The 15,707-nt window shown below is 43.8% G+C and overlaps 1 protein-coding gene across 1 annotated transcript in view; it reads right to left on the reverse strand.

Annotated features, from left to right (window-relative positions):
• PANK3 (pantothenate kinase 3) overlaps nucleotides 1-7,563 on the reverse strand; it is a 31,160-nt gene extending 23,597 nt beyond the window's left edge. The window contains exon 1 of the mRNA XM_004042963.5: nucleotides 7,216-7,563. Within this exon, the coding sequence (XP_004043011.1) occupies nucleotides 7,216-7,243 (28 nt within the window). The 5' untranslated portion in view covers nucleotides 7,244-7,563. The remainder of the gene's footprint in view (nucleotides 1-7,215) is intronic.
• Nucleotides 7,564-15,707: the final 8,144 nt, after the last annotated feature.

The raw sequence follows: 15,707 nt of genomic DNA on the forward strand, positions 1-15,707 counted from the left end.
TGAGTGCCTAGCAACATAGGCCTTTTTTTTTTTTTTTTTTTGAGATGGAGTCTTGCTCTGTGGCCGAGACTGGAGTGCAGTGGCGTGATCTCTGCTAACTGTAGCCTCCACCTCCTGGGTTCATGCAATTCTCCTGCCTCAGCCTCCCAAGTAGCTGGGACTACAGGTGTGCACTACCACGACCAACTAATTTTTTTATTTTTAGTAAAGAAGGGGTTTCACCATGTTGACTAGGATGGTTTTGATCTCCTAACCTTGTGTGTGTGTGTGCGTTTGTGTCTGTGTGCAACAAGGCTGTTTATTTCACCTGGGTGCAGGCGGGCTAAGTCGGAAAAGAGAGTCAGCAAAGGGTGGTGGGATTATCATTAGTTCTTACAGGTTTTGGGATAGGCAGTGGAGTTAGGAGCAATGTTTTGAGGGCAGGGGGTGGATCTCACAAAGTACATTCTCAAGGGTGGTGAGAATTACAAAGAACCTTCTTAAGGATGGGGAGAATTACAAAGAACCTTCTTAAGGGTGGGGGAGATTACAAAGTACATTGATCAGTTAGGGTGGGGGAGAAACAAATCACAATGGTGGTATGTCATCAGTTAAGGCTATTTTCACTTCTTTTGAGGATCTTCAGTTGCTTCAGGCCATCCGGATGTATATGTGCAAGTCACAGGGGATATGATGGCTTAGCTTGGGCTCAGAGGCCTGACGTTCCTGTCTTCTTATATTAATAAAAAACTCAAAACAAATAGTGGTGAAGTGTTGGAGCGGCAAAAAACTTTGGGGGTGGTATGGAGAGATAATGGGCGGTGTTTCTCAGGGCTGCTTCGAGCAGGATTAGGGGTGGCGTGGGAACCTAGTGTGGGAGAGATTCAACTGAAGAAAGATTTTGTGGTAAGGGGTGATATTGTGGGGTTGTTAGAAGGAGCATTTGTCGTATAGAATGATTGGTGATGGCCTGGATACGGTTTTGGATGAATTGAGAAACTAAACAGAAGACACAAGGTCCAAATCTAGTCTACTAGAAATGTGTTCGTTCCTTGAGTGCTGTTTTTAAAGAAAGGTAAACTAGAGAAACTATCCTGCAGATGATGACTTCATAGGAACCATAATATGCAAACCAGAAAATTGCAGGCTCCTTCTATTATTTCTAGCATATATCCATTATGACAATTTTCTACTTAAAATCAACAAAGCAGGGACTGAAAGAGAACTCAGCCCTGCTATAACTTCAATTAAGAAAAAAGAAAAGTTGGTGGCTGGTAATGGCCACCTTTTACACTGAAATCCTTTCAATTCAACAGACTTCAGAAATTAATTTCTTTATGCCAGAAAAATAATCACTATTAAAAAGCACGAGATGCAGAACCTCAGCAAGGCAAAAAAAAAAAAAAAAAAAAAAAAAAAGGCACAAACAAGGCAGCACAAACAGAAGAGACATAAATTCTCAATTATGATACACTCCTTTTTTTTAATCTTTTTTTTTAATTATTATTATACTTTAAGTTTTAGGGTACATGTGCACAATGTGCACGTTAGTTACATATGTATACATGTGCCATCCTGGTGCACTGCACCCACTAACTCGTCATCTAGCATTAGGTATATCTCCCAATGCTATCCCTCCCCCCTCCCCCCACCCCACAACAGTCCCCAGAGTGTGATGTTCCCCTTCCTGTGTCCATGCGTTCTCATTGTTCAATTCCCACCTATGAGTGAGAATATGCGGTGTTTGGTTTTTTGTTCTTGCGATAGTTTACTGAGAATGATGATTTCCAATTTCATCCATGTCCCTACAAAGGACATGAACTCATCATTTTTTATGGTTGCATAGTATTCCATGGTGTGTATGTGCCACATTTTCTTAATCCAGTCTATCATTGTTGGACATTTGGGTTGGTTCCAAGTCTTTGCTACTGTGAATAATGCCGCAATAAACATACGTGTGCATGTGTCTCTATAGCAGCATGATTTATAGTCCTTTGGGTATATACCCAGTAATGGGATGGCTGGGTCAAATGGTATTTCTAGTTCTAGATCCCTGAGGAATCGCCACACTGACTTCCACAATGGTTGAACTAGTTTACAGTCCCACCAACAGTGTAAAAGTGTTCCTATTTCTCCACATCCTCTCCAGCACCTGTTGTTTCCTGACTTTTTAATGATTGCCATTCTAACTGGTGTGAGATGGTATCTCATTGTGATTTTGATTTGCATTTCTCTGATGGCCAGTGATGGTGAGCATTTTTTCATGTGTTTTTTGGCTGCATAAATGTCTTCTTTTGAGAAGTGTCTGTTCATGTCCTTCGCCCACTTTTTGATGGGGTTGTTTGTTTTTTTAGTAAGTGGTCTAATTACCAACATATATTTTCCAGTATTATCTACAAAATACTTATGATTGATATATGTCACCAAAATAAGGGGAGGGCATGAAGCTCAAACTTTACTTATTTGCAGTGAAAATATGAGTAAATATACAGACATTAAGTACAACCACAGGTCCACCTAATAGTTCCATGAGATAAGAAAAACACCAGTTTCCTGGCCCGGTGCGGTAGCTCATATCTGTAATCCTAGCACTATGGGAGGCCGAGGTGGGTGGATCACCTGAGGTTGGGAGTTCGGACAAGCCTGGCCAACATGGTGAAACCTCGTCTCTACTAAAAATACAAAAATTAGCCAGGCTTGTTGGCGTGTGCCTGTAATCCCAGCTACTTGGGAGGCTAAGGCAGGAGAATCGCTTGAACCCAGGAGGCAGAGGTTGCAGTGAGCTGAGATCATACCACTGCACTCCAGCCTGGGCGACAAAAGCGAGACTCCATCTCAAAAAAAAGAGAAAAATACCAGTTTCCTAGGAAATCAAGCAAGTATCTACATATTTATAGCTTTGTTGCTTCTAGCCAAGAGACCCTTGAAAAGTAGGTCATCAGTGCACAAGCAGCCTACTTACAGCATATAACCTAAACATTTTTTTTTTCAGAATAAAACATTCCTTGCTAAGGTGAAAAAAAAGAACCAAAATACACATTTAAAAAGCAAAACAAAACACACATTACACAAATATAAGCACTTTGATGATGGTCAATATACAGTCCCAGACTGGGAGAATTATTAGAATCTCTCATGACCTGTTCATTATGCCTTTAACAAAATAATAGCTCTTATTCTATGTCTCAAGTGGTCTTATGAGAGTTGACATTAGTTCCCCATATGTAGCAAAAATATCTCAAACTACTACAAGGATGAAGTGCTATGTCTTACCAGACACATTATATATGCAAAAGGAGAAATCTTCTTGTCCGATCACCTTTTAAGATACTAAACAGCAGAAGCTATCTAGCCACAAGAGCAGACTGTTAATTTCTAACAAGGTGTGATAAACTCAGTATCCTACTAAGTGTTTGCTAAGGAAGCAGAGAACAACACTAAAATAACTATTTAATTGCTACTGGTACCATGCAGATTTCAGACTAAAGGGATCCTGGCCAGGAATGTGGCTCATGCCTGTAATCCCAGCAGGAGGGTCACTTAAGCTAAGGAGTTCAAGACCAGCCTGGCAAGGGCAACATGGCAAAACCCCATCTCTGCCAAAAACAAAAAAATTAGCTGGGCATAGTGGCAAGCACCTGTAGTTCTAGCTACTGGGGAGGCTGAGCGGGGAGGATTGCTTGAGCCTGGCATGCCAAGGTTGCAGTGAGCTGAGATCGTGCCACTGCACTCCAGCCTGGGTGACAGTGTGAGATCGCGTCTCAAAAGAAAAAAAAATAAAAAGAAATAGGGGAGGGGGGAGATACTAAACTAAATCAGTACTTAATTGTTCTTTAGGCATAAAGGGAAACCAACATCAAAAATGCTCGAAACATAGGGTATTTTAAAAGAACAAAATTATAAAGTTAGCATGTACGCTGGTATATTCTAGATAACGCTTCAACTTCCTGGATAAGACATTTCACTATTCTCAATAATCATTCCAAACAAAAATGGGTTTTGTTCTGAAATAGACTAAGAAAATAATCATCTTCACACCTTCAGTACTGATTCCTTAGGACAGCTTCAGGTAAGTGGTTTTTTCTTTAGTAAATTAGTTATTTCTAAGGGGAGCTATATTAGAAACTACTACCCCAACTATCTACTGGGAGTGATGACTCTTATATTACAACTGAGTTTACAACAGGCCAATCAAATTACACAGACACAAACTACAAATACATGCTATACCATTTTCTCTGGTCTTAACAAAAATTTCAAGTACCTTACTACTTGGGTTAATAAAGCACAAACTCAAAACCTACATCACACCACACTTAAATACATGTATCACCTTTTACTATCACCTTGTTAATCCAGTTACATGCTATACAGGTAACCCAAACACAATCTTAAAAATCTGTACCCTAAGAAATCATGGCAGGCAGGGAAGAGAGTACACAGGACTGACTTTCTCCTTCCTTCCCCCGGCATTGAATTAACACGTAATTTCAAATGCTAATCTTCCAGTTACACAATTTAGAGGATGAAACTAATTCCTTTTTAAATTTTCTGGTTAATATATGCATTCGGGTTTATAACCTGTTAAGATATTGGTAATACATTTAGAAGAAATATCTTCTAACACTTAGGTAAATAATGTGAAGCCAAGGTCACTTGTTTAGCCAATATAATATACAGCTTCTTCTAGTATGCAGTTAAATGATGCAATGCACATAAAGAAAATGCCATACACATACTATGTGATCAATAAATGTTTTAATTATGCCAAAAAAAACCCCATACAGGTATTCAAAAACAAAACAAATATATGTTTTGTTAACCTGAGTGATTTAAAGTTAAAATAATATTAATATTATTATTATTATTTTTTGAGACGGAGTGTCGCTCTGTTGCCCAGGCTGGAGTGCAGTGGCGTGATCTCGGCTCACTGTAACCTCCGCCTCCTGGGTTCCAGCAATTCTCCTGCCTCAAGCCTCCCGAACAGCTTGGACTACAGGCGCGTGCCACCATGCCCGGCTAATTTTCCTATTTATAGTAGAGATGGGGTTTCCCCATGTTGGTCAGGCTGGTCTCGAACTCCTGACCTCATGATCCGCCCCCCTCAGCCTCCCAAAGTGCTGGGATTACAGGTGTAAACTACCGTGTCCAGCCTTATTTTTTATTATCTGGGACAGTTCATGGTTGAAATACCTTCTTTCCCACACACAAAACGTCATGTTCCTTACTTTTACTACAAACAACAGACAGTAAAGTTACCTTTTACATATAAAAATGTTAGGCTTCTACATCATAGTAACTGACCAGATTTTCAGCATGATTCAATTTTAAGATTAATGGTCTCACAACATACCACAATGTTGTAATAATCAACTTATTTGGGGAAAAACAGGGGGTATTCTCTAATTCCTCAACCTAATGTGTATTTTTAAGACTTTAGCTGGGACTACAGGCGTGTGCCACCATGCCCGGCTAATCTTTTTATTTATTTATTTGTAGAGATGAGGTCTCACTATGGTGCCCAGGTTGGTCTCGAACTCCTGGCCTCCAGCGATTCTCCCACCTCGGCCTCTCAAAGTGCTGGGATTTCAGGTGTGACCCACCGTGCCTGGCCCTATTTTATAAACTTCTCATAATAATCTTTATAATCTCTCCTAAAACACATTTGAAGGAGGTAGTACTCACACCTGATTATTAGTTTGTTCAAATCTAACTAATCAAATCACTATCATGACAAAAGAAAATAATCACCACCACAAGAGTCAGAATTTGAGTTGGTCATACACTGTTCACCAAATGGAAATTCTAAGAGAAGCACAGAAAACGTATGCGTGAGGAAAAATGTCCAAGTGTTCTAATTACTGCACCTGTTCAAGATGCATTAGTTTAATTCAGCAAATGTAAATTTAAAGTCTCTCTATATTACTTTTCATTTAAGCCTTCACATCACTATTTTATAGATTTCTTGAACAACTATGACAGGATCTATTCAGTTATAAATAATTTTTTAAAAATTTTAATTAACAAATGAAACTACCAGATAAAGTACTTAGACAATGCTCTATGGGTGCAAGAGAAAGAACACCGTATTATGAGTCAGTCCACTTAGAGTTATGAACCACATAGCACATGGTTGGTATATGCTTGGAAAAGTTACTCTGGGGCTAAGTTCAATTTCCTCACCTGTAAAGTTAAGACCAAATTACCTTACAGTTAAATAGGAATTTGTAGTTTTCACAGGGTTTTGGCTTGTTGCCTCTCAGGTGAGTTTTACAGGAACCCTGATAGGCGGGCAGGGAAGGTGTCAGCGCCCTGTTTTATAGTTGTGGATTTCTTAACAGTTAAGAGATCACAGGAAACACTGTAAAAACAGCAAAAGTATCAATACGACTCTAAGATGAGCATGAATCCCCACGTTCCTAGTCCTTCTGGGAGACTATACTTAAAAAGAGTGACAATCACAATGGCTGAGTGATTAAATAAATCAATTACTGGAATAAAAGGTTTTTAAAAGACTAAACATAAAAGGAAGCAAATGAAAGTCGACCTTTCTAAAAGCATAGTCAGAATTTTTTTTAAGTACATGCATAGAAAAGTCTCTAAGGGGATTCACCATAATATTAATAGTGGTTCGCTCCGGGTGCGGTGAATACGGGTGACTTTATCTTTCTTGTTTATCTGCGTTTTCTAAAACAAACATGAACTAGTTGATATTCTAAACAAAAACAAGCCAAAGCAATTACACACTGGCAGACTGCATGCACATACGTTTGAAAGCTCCAACTGTAACAACAGTGACAACTCCCAGGAACCCACCGGCATTTCAAGGACACAAGCAGGAAGCCCGGAAATCCCTAAAAACAGGTGCTAAAAGCCGCCAGCGCAACCTGACAGCCGCGACCGCCTCTTTTCAACCTGAATTCAGGGGGACCTGGGAGACGAGACTAGTCTGGTTTGACAAAAATCAGAATCAGAAATTCCCTCTGGCACCTCCCAGATCTCGAAGAGAAAAGTGGGAGGAAAGGCTAGGGGGCGGCAGGCATTCACCATGCATGAATAGGGGGATGGGGAGGACGGAAGCCTCGAACTCGTGGCTCAAATGGTCCCTCCGCCCCCATACCGGACTAAGCGCCGGCGAGGAGCGACGGGCTTGGAAGCCGACCGCCCAGCTAAGGGGCTTTCAGACGGGGCCCAAGGGTGCCCTCCCAACCTGGCGGGCCCCAGCCCCCGTCTTACAGGGTTTCTTGGCATCTTTGATCTTCATGGCGTCGGCCCGAGGGGCGAGGGACGGCCTCCGATCCGGAGCACTGAGAGCAGAGGCGGCGACTCCGGAGGTGGCTGGGCCGCGCGGCGAGGCCCGGCCGGTTCCTCCCCTCAGGCCGGGCGGGGCCGGCCTAGGGCGGGGCGGCGGCGCCTGAGGAGATGCCCGGCCCAGGGGGCGGCCCCCCACCCCCGCGAGGGGCGGCCGGGACCGAGCAAGCTGGGGAAGGCCGCCGGCCTCGCCGCTCCGGGGCCCCCCCGCAGCCGCTCCAAACAAAAGGCCCCGGTCCCGGGAGCCGCCGCCGCCGCCGCCGCCGCCGCCGCCGCCGCCGCCGCCGCACTGAGAAATAGCCCGCCCAGGCCGAACGCCCACGTGACGCGAGCCCCCCCTCGCTCCGCTTCCGCCCGGCTGCTGGGGATTGTAGTTCTCCGGGTCGTGAGGCCCCGCTCTCTGGCTGTAGTTGTGCAGGTGGACTACAAAGCCCGAGATGCATCGCGGCCCCTCCTCCGAGGCCCCTCAGCTTCCGCAGATCGCCTCAGAGTGGTCCCAGCGAGAAGAGGGCTGGGTCTTAGTCACGCCAGCGAGGAGGCGACCAATGGTGACTGAGATGGGCGTGCTGGGGAAGTCGGGCTCAGACCTCCGCAGGTCGCGGAGAGGAGGGGGAATGAACTCTTCGAGAGGACTGTCATGGCTGTTCGACCATTCTCAGATTTCCCCTTGAGACAGGAAAGCTGGTCGTCAGGCCATGGAAAGCGCTACAATCAGGGCTCTAGAGCTGTGCTTTAGATAGACCCTTGAGTACATTGGCGGATTAAAATCATTCACAAAGGAATCCTTTTGCTTAATAGAGACACCTTGAATGTTAGGGTCGGAATGATGACAATAGCAGGAATAGAGGTAACATCTATGGAACGCGTTATGTTCATGGGACTCTGCTTAGCACTTTGTGTGATTTACTTCAATTCAGGGGCCTTGTGGACCACGCGCAATTATTCATTTTATTGTCACTCATTTTGAAGATGGGGCACGGTCTGAGGAGTTAAATTACTTGCTGAGCATTCTTTTTGCCACCGATCCATATTCCCCTGGGGCCCTCCAGCCCAGCTCTCTCCTTCTAAAGGGAAAACTGACTCCCAGAGAAGAAAATTTAGTTGCTGCAGTTCTCACAGTAAAGCCAGGACACCCTTTCCCCTTGCCTCCTAGAGTCGTAGTCCTCCAGCTGGAATGGGAGAAGATGGAATTGGGTATCTTCTCTTGGCCTTCACTTTTGTTGCCCAGTTAGATGGCCAGGAATTCTGTAGTTTTTACAATAGATGGATAGAGGGTTGGCAGTAGAGGATTGGGCATTCCAGTCAAAGAAGCCCGCTTGCCAAAGAGCCTTACTGCCCCTTCTTGCAGATGATAAGCCAAGGGATGTGAAGAAGGACAGGAGAGGACACAAGCTACCATTTATTGAGTTCATACCAAGGGCTGACACTTTGCAAAGTGCCTTACTTTTAAAATTTAAATTTAATCCTCCCAACTACTTTTTGAAATACAATGATTAAAAACTAAAAAAACTTGCTGGGCGCAGTGGTGTGTGTCTGCAGTCCCAGCTATCTGGGAGACTAAGGTGGGAGGCCCAGGAATTTGAGGCTGTATATGATAGAGTTTGTGAATAGCAACTGTGTCAGAGGCATTTACCAGAGCGACTCCATCTTGAATAGGGATTGGATGAAATAAGGCGGAGATCTACTGGGCTGCATTCCCAGGAGTTTAAGGCATTCTTAGTTGCAGGATGAGATAGGAGGTTGGCACAAGATACAGGTCACAAAGACCTTGCTGATAAAACAGCATGCAGTAAAGAAACTGGCCAAATCCCACCAAAATCAAGATAGCAATGAAAGGAACCTCTGGTCGTCTTCACTGCTCATTATATGCTGATTATAATGCATTAGCATGCTAAAAGACACTCCCGCCAGTGCCATGACAGTTTACAAAAGCCATGGCAACATCAGGAAGTTATCCTATATGGTCTAAAAAGGGGAGGAACCCTCAGTTCTGGGAATTGTCAACCCCTTTCCTGGAAAACTCGTGAATAATCCACCCCTTGTTTAGCATATCATCAAGAAGTAATAATAAGTATAAGCAGCTGAGCAGCCCATGCTGCTGCTCTGCCTATGGAGTAGCCATTCTTTTATTCCTTTACTTTCTTAATAAACTTGCTTCCATTTTACATTCTGGATTCTCCCCAGATTCTTTCTTGGAAGAGATCCAAGACCCTTCTCTTGGGATCTGGATCGGGATCCCTTTCTGGTAACAACTGTACTCCAGGCTAGGTGACATAGTGAGACCCATCTCCAAAATAAAATAAAAATGTTAAAAGTTAAAGAAGAATTCACACAAATTCAAATATTGGTCCTATCACTTGTTAACAAACATGGGCAAATTACTTCATCTCTCTAATTCTTTTAAAAAATTTTTTTTTTAAGATGCGGTCTCACTGTGTTTCCTAGGTTGGAGTGCAGTGGCATGAGCAAAGCTCACCATAACCTCAAAGAGCAATCTGTGGGTGGGGCGGTGGCTACACTGTAGTCTCAGCCTCCTGAGTAGCTGGGACTGTAGGCATGTGTTACCATGTCCAACTAAGTTTTTTATTTTCTGTAGAGATGGGGTCTCACTTTGCTGCCCAGGTTGGTCTTGACCTGCTGGCTGGCTTCAAGCAATCCTCTGCCTCAGCCTCCCAAAGTATTGGGATTACAGGCATGAGCCAGTGTACCTGGCCGTCTCTCTGATTCTTGTTGGAAATAATAATGCCTACATTTCACGGGTTTGAGATGGGGATTAAGTGAAAAATGCGAATAAGGTAACATGGCAGTCTGAATGTTTGTATTCGAACATGGTCTGAATTCAGTATTGAGAGGTGGGGCTTTTAAGAGGTGATTGGATCGTGAGGACTCTCCCCTCATGAGTGTATTAATTCATTCATGGATTGATGGTCTAAGAAGTTAATGGATTTATTAAAAGAGGCTTTATTAAAAGAGTAATAGTAAATCAAACATAAAATCTAGAATCAAAATCTGGTCTGAGTGGTGCCATGTGGTTCCTTATCTTTTACTTAATTAGACCTATGGTCTAATCCCAAATAATGACCTTAGGCAAAATGTCTAAATACAAAAGCTTTCTTCCTTTACTTTACAATAAGAATAACAATCCAAGGCCAAGGCAGGTGGATCACTTGAGGTCAGGAGTTTGAGACCAGCCTGGTCAACATGGCAAAACCCCATCTCTGCTAAAAATACAAAAATTAGCCAGGCATGGTGGCACACGCTGGTAATCCCAGCTACTTGGGAGGCTGAGGCAGGAGAATCACTTTATTAAAAGAGGCTTTATTAAAAGAGGCTGAGGCCAGGTGCAGTGGCTCATACCTGTAATCCTAGCACCATAAGAGTCAAAGACAGATGGATTGCTTGAGCCCAGGAGTTTGAGACCAGCCTGGGCAACATGGTGAGACCAGGCATGATGGGTCATGCCTGTAATCCCATCACTTGGGGAAACCAGAAGTTTCAGACTAGCCCCAGCAACATAGCATACCCAGTTTCAAGTGTTCTGTTAAAAGCAGCAGAAAAGGCTGGGTGTGGTGGCGCACGCCTGTAATCCCAGCACTTTGGGAGGCCGCGGCAGGGGGATCACGAGGTCAGGAGATCGAGACCATCCTAACTAACACGGTGAAACCTCGTCTCTACTAAAAATACAAAAAAAATTAGCCAGGCATGGAGGCGGGCACCTGTAGTCTCAGCTACTCGGGAGGCTGAGGCAGGAGAATGGCGTGAACCTGGGAGGCGGAGCTTGCAGTGAGCTGAGATCGCGCCACTGCACTCCAGCCTGGGCAACAGAGCAAGACTCTGTCTCAAAAAAAAAAAAAAAAAAAAAGCAACAGAAAATGGACTATGATGTATGTAACATATTGTCTGGCATATATGTAGTGATCAGTAAGTAATGATTATGTTTATTATTTGGATTGTTATTCTTTTTTTTTTTTTGAGATGGAGTCTCACTCTGTACCCCAGGCTGGAGTACAGTGGTGTGATCCTGGCTCACTGCAACCTCTGCCTCCTGGGTTCAAGTGATTCTCCTGCCTCAGCCTCCCAGGTAGCTGGGATTACCAGCGTGTGCCACCATGCCTGGCTAATTTTTGTATTTTTAGCAGAGATGGGGTTTTGCCATGTTGACCAGGCTGGTCTCAAACTCCTGACCTCAAGTGATCCACCTGCCTTGGCCTTGGATTGTTATTCTTATTGTAAAGTAAAGGAAGAAAGCTTTTGTATTTAGACATTTTGCCTAAGGTCATTATTTGGGATTAGACCATAGGTCTAATTAAGTAAAAGATAAGGAACCACATGGCACCAATCAGACCAGATTTTGATTCTAGATTTTATGTTTGATTTACTATTTTGATTCCAGATTTTATGTTTGTTGTTTAGAAAATTTTTTTTTAGGGACAAGGTCTCACTCTGTCACCTGAGCTGAAGTGTAGTGGCGAGATCTCACTCTGTCACCCAAACTGAAGTGTAGTGGCATGATCATTGCTCACTGCAGTCTCCAACTCCTGGGCTCAAGGGATCCTCTGGGCTCAAGGGATCCTCCTGCCTCAGCCTCCCGAGTAGCTGGGACCATAGGCATGCACCAAAACACCCGGCTAATTTTTTTATTTTTTAATTTTTTGTAGAGATGGGTTCTCACTTTGTTGCCCAGGCTGGTCTCAAACTCTTGGCTTCAAGCCATCCTCCCACCTTGACCTCCCAAAGTGTTGGGGTTACAGGCATGAGCCACCTTGCCTGGCCTTTATTTGTTTTGTTTTGTTTTGTTTTTTATAGAAACATCTTTCTGAGCTACCAGGAATATGACTTGGCAAGTTAGAATCCTGAATGGTAGACTTAACCTGCACTTCCTCTTTTATTTCCTGTTATTACTCTATCCCACAAAGAACCTTAGATATTCTAGAATGGTCCTGTTTTCCACAGTTTTATTGGATGAGAGTCATGATTTCTGATCTGACATGGCTTCAAAGAATACTCACTATCTAATATGATTTACCTGCTGCTTTTATAAATCTTATGGGCACACCAAGTTCTCTGACAACATATATCTTTTGGTTGTTTCTGGTTCTCTTTGATTGTATCAGCTTGGAAGTCAAAGGGGAATTGATACGTATGTCTTGTGATAGTCTGGCCATGGTCTGAAAGGAAGAAGAGCTAGAAATTAGAAGCCATAAAAATTTGGGTAAGTTTTGGGCACAGGCTCTTGCTAGTTTCTGTGGCCATAGAGATGAGTGTACACATGGATCACTTAGCTTAAAAGTTAGGCTATACACCTGTGATATTACTAGAGTTAACCATCTATTTGCTGTTTGTTCAAAGATGAGACTACTCTTTGGTGTGTTATGCCAGAAAATCACTGAACTTTGAATAGTGAGAATTCCTGTCTCAGATCAGCCATAGAATTGCTGTGTGACTCTGGGAAAGTCCTTTTTCTCTCTGGGCTTCAAATTACCCATCTGCAAAATGAGATGACTGTTGGAGATTTTTTTTTTCTTTTTCTGAGACGGAGTCTCGCTGTGTCGCCCAGGCTGGAGTGCAGTGGCATGATCTGTGCTCACTGCAAGCTCCGCCTCTCGGGTTCACGCCATTCTCCTACCTCAGCCTCCCCAGTAGCTGGGACTATAGGCGCCCACCACCATGCCTGGCTAATTTTTTGTATTCTTAGTAGAGATGGGGTTTCACCGTGTTAGCCAGGCTGGTCTCGATCTCCTGACCTTGTGATCCGCCCGCCTCAGCCTCCCGAAGTGCTGGGATTACTGGGATTACTGGCATTACTGGTGTAAGCCACTGCGCCCGGCCTAACATCTGCCTCCCAGGTTCAAGCGATTCTCCTGCTGCAGCCTCCTGCGTAGCTGGGATTACAGTTGCCTGCCACCACGCCTCCCTAATTTTTGTATTTTTAGTAGCGACGGGGTTTCACCTTGCTGGCCAGGCTGGTCTCAAACTCCTGACCTCAGGTGATCCGCCTGCCTTGGCTTCCCAAAGTGCTGGGGTTACAGGCATGAGCCACTGTGCCTGGTTTTTTTATTTTTATTTTTTTGAGACAGAGTTTTGCTCACCCTGGCATGAGCCACGGTGCCCAGCCCAGAGATTTCTTTCATCTCTACTTTTTGAATTTCACTAAGAACCTGTTCCCTTTTCAGGACCAATGTGAAATGTGTTCAACCATGTGTTTCCTAAAGTTTTCACCAGTGTGATTGAAACTGACAGGTCATCCTGTTTTAGTTTGTGGCCACTCTTCCTTCTGCAGCCTGCGTTGGCTTTCAGCCCCAGTCCCTCCTCCTAGCACCATCTGGTTAATTGCATTTTCTCTCTTTTCTAGCATGTCCTCAAAACCCATTCCTGGCAGAGTGAATGCAGGAGCTGGGAAAAGCTTCTAAAGGGGCCAAGAGACTGTCTTCTTGTCTCAATATTTATTATCTATGAAACACAATAAATCCAGCCCATCATGCGAAATGATAGAGGAGACCTGACACGTCTTCATTTTGCTTTTACTGAGCGGGTATCCACAGAGACAGGTGGTGAGTTGTACCTAATGATGACTATAGGTCTCCTGGTATGAATAAACACACACACACACACACGTGCACACACGCACACATGCACACACACACACATACACTCACACCCTACACACCCTTCAAAGCCCAGATGAAGCTTTTAACAGTGGATTCTGTCTCTAATTAAATGGTCAAGAACATACTTCAGTCAGTCATTGGATCCACAAACTCAAATAAGCTAGGGGAGAACATCATGAATATTAGCATCCTCAGTCATCATCCTTGTCATCATCATTATCATCAGCAGCAGCAGCATCGTCATCATCACTATCATGATAGTAGAAGCACAATTTAATTCAAAAATACTAATTAAGCTTGAACTATCTTCCAGGCACTGGAGTACTTGCTGGGGGTGGAGAGAGGTGAAAAAGAGAGAAACAATAATTAAGTTAACAAATCAATAAACAAGAATAGGCTATAATAAGTGATGTGAAGGAAATAGTCAGGTTGATGTGCTAAAGAGTGGCTGGGGCTGTGGAAGATTGGTTGGGGGTGCAGGCTTTATTCTAGATTGGATGGGCCAAGGAGGATAATCTCAGAAAGTGGCATTTAAGCTGGGACCCATGCAGATTGCTGGGAAAGAGTGTGCCCGACAGAGGTGTGACTGGTCCTGAAGGTAGATTTTTTTTTTGAGGAACAGAAGCAGCAATGTGTGAAGAGTAGAGAGTGAGGTGTAAAGTGATAGGAGATTAATCAAAGAGTTGAGCTTGCTGGCCCTTGAGGGCCACCTGAAAATTTTAAGCAGGGAGTGACTTGTCCATGAATTTAGAGGATTATTTTGGCTGCTTTGTGGAGAATGACTGGATGGGAGAGGAGTTATGACTTGGAAATGAAAAGACTAAGAGACTCCCATCCTTCTCAACCCACACAGAGTCAGTCACCAAGTCTGAGGGGTTCCCGGAGCACTCCAGGCATTGTACAGGGACTTGAATCATTATGGGAGCAGCAGAGATGGGGAGAAGTGTTGGATCAAGAATTTCATTTAATAGTTGGGTGTAGTGGCATGTGCCTGTAGTCCCAGCTACTCAGAAGGTCAAGGCAGGAGGATCATTTGAGCCCAGGGGTTTGAGTCCAGCCTGGACAACATAGTGAGATGCCATTTCTAAAAAAAAAAAAAAAAAAAAGAGAGAAAAAGAAAAAAATTAAGAATTTATGTCAGGTATTAGTGAAGGGTGAATATTAGTAAAGCTGAAAAAGGTTTGAAGAAGTTTACAAAAAAATGAACTTCATTTAATTCATGTTTATTGAGTTCTGACAATGCACCAGGCACTGTTCTAGGGATTAGGGATATGGAGATGAATGGGATAAGGCCCCTGCCCTCCTGGAGCCTACGCTCCAGAGACAACATAGGTAGTAAACAAGTAGGCAGCAGTATAATATCATTTTAGATCATATAAATGCTATGAGGATGATACGGCAAGATAAGGGGACCAAGAATGATCGGGACTGTTTGAGATGGAGTGATTGTTGAAGATTAGTTAGATTAGATGCATGGGTATGGGGAAAAGGAGGCAGGAAGGGTAGGTTTTAGGGTTTGGGCTTGCACTTCAGAGGAGACAGGTAGTTGTGTCATTTATTAAGAAGGGAAGCCTGGAGAGTAAATAAGTGGTTGATTCTCCCAGCCACTCCTCACCTCAGGTTGGGGATGCTAGGCATGTCTTGCCATAGGAGTCAGCTGGTTTCAGCAGTTGGTGATTTTCATCTCAGAGGCCCCCAGTGTGGGTGTCACAGACTTCTGCTCTGCCCAGGAATGCATCCTACCAGGCATTTCCTAGGGAGCAGGGAAGAGCCTCTCCCTGGAGTTCTCCTCTGCCTGCCGATCCCTGC

Source organism: Gorilla gorilla, chromosome 4, assembly GCF_029281585.2.
Source record: "Gorilla gorilla gorilla isolate KB3781 chromosome 4, NHGRI_mGorGor1-v2.1_pri, whole genome shotgun sequence".
Lineage (NCBI taxonomy): Eukaryota > Metazoa > Chordata > Mammalia > Primates > Hominidae > Gorilla > Gorilla gorilla.